This window comes from Corvus brachyrhynchos, unplaced genomic scaffold (assembly GCF_000691975.1).
Source record: "Corvus brachyrhynchos isolate BGI_N302 unplaced genomic scaffold, ASM69197v1 scaffold365, whole genome shotgun sequence".
NCBI classification, from domain to species: Eukaryota; Metazoa; Chordata; class Aves; order Passeriformes; family Corvidae; genus Corvus; species Corvus brachyrhynchos.
The window spans coordinates 1,428,895-1,432,075 of record NW_008239544.1 but is presented as its reverse complement, the minus strand read 5'-3'; the positions used below and the strand labels follow the sequence as shown (position 1 = coordinate 1,432,075).

The 3,181-nt window shown below is 63.5% G+C and overlaps 1 protein-coding gene across 1 annotated transcript in view; it reads right to left on the bottom strand.

The window, feature by feature from the left end:
* Positions 1-3,181, bottom strand: part of WWP2 (WW domain containing E3 ubiquitin protein ligase 2) — a 31,459-nt gene that overhangs the window by 2,676 nt on the left and 25,602 nt on the right. Inside the window, exons 13-17 of the mRNA XM_017741359.1 lie at positions 3,077-3,165; positions 1,872-2,031; positions 820-953; positions 555-695; positions 3-18 (exon numbers count right to left, since the gene is read on the bottom strand). Coding sequence (XP_017596848.1) covers positions 3-18; positions 555-695; positions 820-953; positions 1,872-2,031; positions 3,077-3,165 — 540 coding nt within the window. The remainder of the gene's footprint in view (positions 1-2; positions 19-554; positions 696-819; positions 954-1,871; positions 2,032-3,076; positions 3,166-3,181) is intronic.

Below are 3,181 nucleotides of genomic sequence, written 5' to 3'. Positions count from 1 at the left end.
CTCCAGTCCGTCAGCAGCCTGGGGAGGCAGACGGGGTCGGCACAGAGCCAGCACCGCTGGCCCGGCACGGGGAAGCCCCAGGATCCCTCCCACAAGCAGGGAGGGCCCCGGGAGTGTGGGGAAGGGGAGAGGGGCTCCCTCAAAGCACCAGGGCTCCCCTCAGTTCCCACTGGTGGATTTCTGTCTCTGCCCCCAAACCCATGAGCTGCATTCAGCTCCAAGCATAGCACAGCGGCCTTAGGAGCTCCAGGGGTACAAAGCAAGTCCCCTGGCTGGAGCTGAGCTGGCCCTGGCAGCCCCCAGGCAGGCAGGGGTAACAGCCATGGGATGGGAGAGCAGCCTCAGCCTCTCTCCCCTCTCCTTTTTCCTGAAAGTACTGGCAACTGCCCAGCCCGCAGCAATCCAGACTGCAGCAGAGCTCGGCCAGCCACGCCAGCCCGGGCTTGTCACAGGCCACGTAGCCCAGGGAAGAGGCCACGTCCCAAGCCCCACGGTCCCACCCCTGCAGCCGCTGGGGGCGGGTGCCTGACAGGACCCTTGGGACAGCCACTCACATGATGTACTCCTCCTTGTTCTCCTCCGTCACACGGATGCTCTCACCACCCTCCTTCAGCTCGTGGGTGGTCACCTTGCCCAGGATCTCCATGTCCTGGATGAAGTACAGCTCCAGGCCGCACTCCTCCAGGCTGTTCTCCCTGTGGGGGACACTGGGATGTGATTCCTGATGGAGGCACCCAGCAGCAGTGAGGGGCTGCGGGGAGAGCTCTGCCCGCCCGCAGTGCGACCGGAGCAGGTGGAGGAGGAGCGCAGGGCACTCACTTGGTCCAGACGATGGAGTTGTAGAACTCGGGGTCGATGGACTCCAGGTCCTTCAGCGTCGGGCGCTTGTTCAGCATCCGTTTGTAGAAGGGCAGCGTGAAGCCGGTATCGATGAACTTCCCGTGGTACAGAGCCTGTGGCGGGGAGGGGACACCAGGTCATGGGGGACCCCAGGACGCAGCCCTGGGGCGAGAAAACGCTCCACCCTGGGGCACTGATGGGGCAGAAGGAACTCATTGCCAGGTCCCTGAGCTGTGGCACTTGCTCCTGGCTGGCACACACGGTGGGAAAGGGTGGGCTGCCCCAACAGCACCGCCCAGGGCGGGTGGGCTGCAGCCCCTCTCCCTCCCCACCACAAATTCCACTGCGTCTCCCTCTCCCCTCACAGCTCTATTAAGAGCACTTGTTTAAACAGAGCTGTGCTGTGGCTTCCCTCAATCCCTGGCTTCCAGGAGCCCCGAGGCAAAGGCAGCCAAAAATAATGCAGACGCTTGTCTAGAACAGCCCAGCGGTGAGTAATAGTCTGGGGTTTTATTGGTATCCTGCGAGGCGGGGCAGGGCAGGGCAGGACAGCGGGGCCGGAGCTGCCTCCGCGCACACCCCGCAGGGCTGCAGGCCAGGGACCCTTCCCTGGGCCTGGGGAGCCCTGGCAGCCCCCCTGCCAGCCCGGGGCACATTGGCCTTAAGGAATCCGAGACAAACAGGAGGAGCTGCTCCAGAGCTCGGGCAGCTGGAAAATCTCACACGGCTGGGACTAAAAATAGTCCCTGGAGCTGCAGATCCGACAGCACCTGGGGTGACAGCCAAAGACCTGGAGCCATCCATCCCCGCCACAACTCCTGGGAAACCAGGTCTCCTCTGGCCCCACAGCCATTCCCTGGATTTAAAATGCATCACCCCACAGCACCCCCTTGCAGGGCCATCTCCCATGGACCCACATGTGGGCAAGAAGGGGCTCACGGAAGGCAGCAGTGCCGAGCCCAGCACAGCTGTGGCACATGGAGCTGCCCCTCGCCCTGCTGACCACCCCGTGCCATCCCCCAGGCTCTCACCATGGCGATGAAGCGGCCGATGAAGCGGAAGTAGGTGAGGTGGTCGGGGTTGATGGAGGAGGCGGGGTTGATCTGCAGGCAGTAGTTGTTCTTGCCCGCGTACTCGAAGAGGCAGTACATGGGGTTGAGCACCTCGTGGGACAGGAGGAAGAACCACTCCCTGGACGAGACAAGGGGAACACGGTGACAAGCAGCTCAGGGAGGAGACAGTGTGTGTCCCTGCACCAACCGGGTGCCCACCTCCTCAGGGTGCCAGGCAGGTGTTGGGCACTGGTGTGACTGGGCGAGGGTGTCCCCCTCCCCGAGGTGCCCTGTGGTTTGTGGGGTTTGTGAGATGTTTCTGGAGATGCCAGTTTGCTGCAGGCCCCACTCAGAGCATCAGGAACCCCGTCAGGTGCCACACACTCAGTCCCAGCTGGGCTGTCCCACACATACACACCCCAGCGCACCCAATCCCTCTGCACACGCTGCCCCAGGAGCCCCACGCCAAGCTCGGGACAGCACCATCCTGGCTTTGCTCCCCCGGCCGTGCAGGCAGACAGGAATCCTCGGACGTGGAGGCAGCCCCGGCATCCCGTCCGTGGTTCTACCCTGTGGTAGAACAGCATGACGTAACCTACCATAGGGTAAAACCACTGGCAGGACACAGAGAGAGGTGGAGCAGGAGCAGGAGCCAGGGTAGCAGCCCCACGAAGGGCAGCAGGTGAGCGTGGGGTGGCAGCAGGCAGGGACACACCAACCCCAGCTCCAAGGAGCTGTGCCAGGGGAGCCAGAGGGGGCTCACAAGCACACAGGACCCCCTCAAGCCAAGCCACAGCCCATGCCCTGTGGCAACACCATACTGGGGCAGCAGCAGGGCCGCAGCAACCACATCACACCCTGTCTGCCCTGGCATATGCTGACTGTCTGGGAACACCAGGGCCTGTCAGCTGCAGGGAGATGAGGCCACTCAGCCCATCACCCCCACACTGGGGGTAGCAGGGGAGCCCCAGCTGCGTCCCCTGTGCTGTCGCTGCCAGGGACACGCCTGGAAGTGCTTTCAGGGCATTCCACCGCTCCTAAAACCCAGTTTCCCATTTAAACACCCCTGGACTCCTCTGCTCAAGGACTGGGAGTCCTGAGTGCAGCTGCCTCGTGCCTGCACTGCCCACAGGACAAAGGGCACAGGCATGGCACAGCTCAGTGGCCCGGCGCGCCGCGCTCACCTGGCAATGCCACCGTAGTCCAGGCCCTCCTCCCCTCGCATGATGATGTACAGCCGGCGCCGCAGGTCGTACGGCTTCATGTTCATGATCTGGGGACAAGCAGGG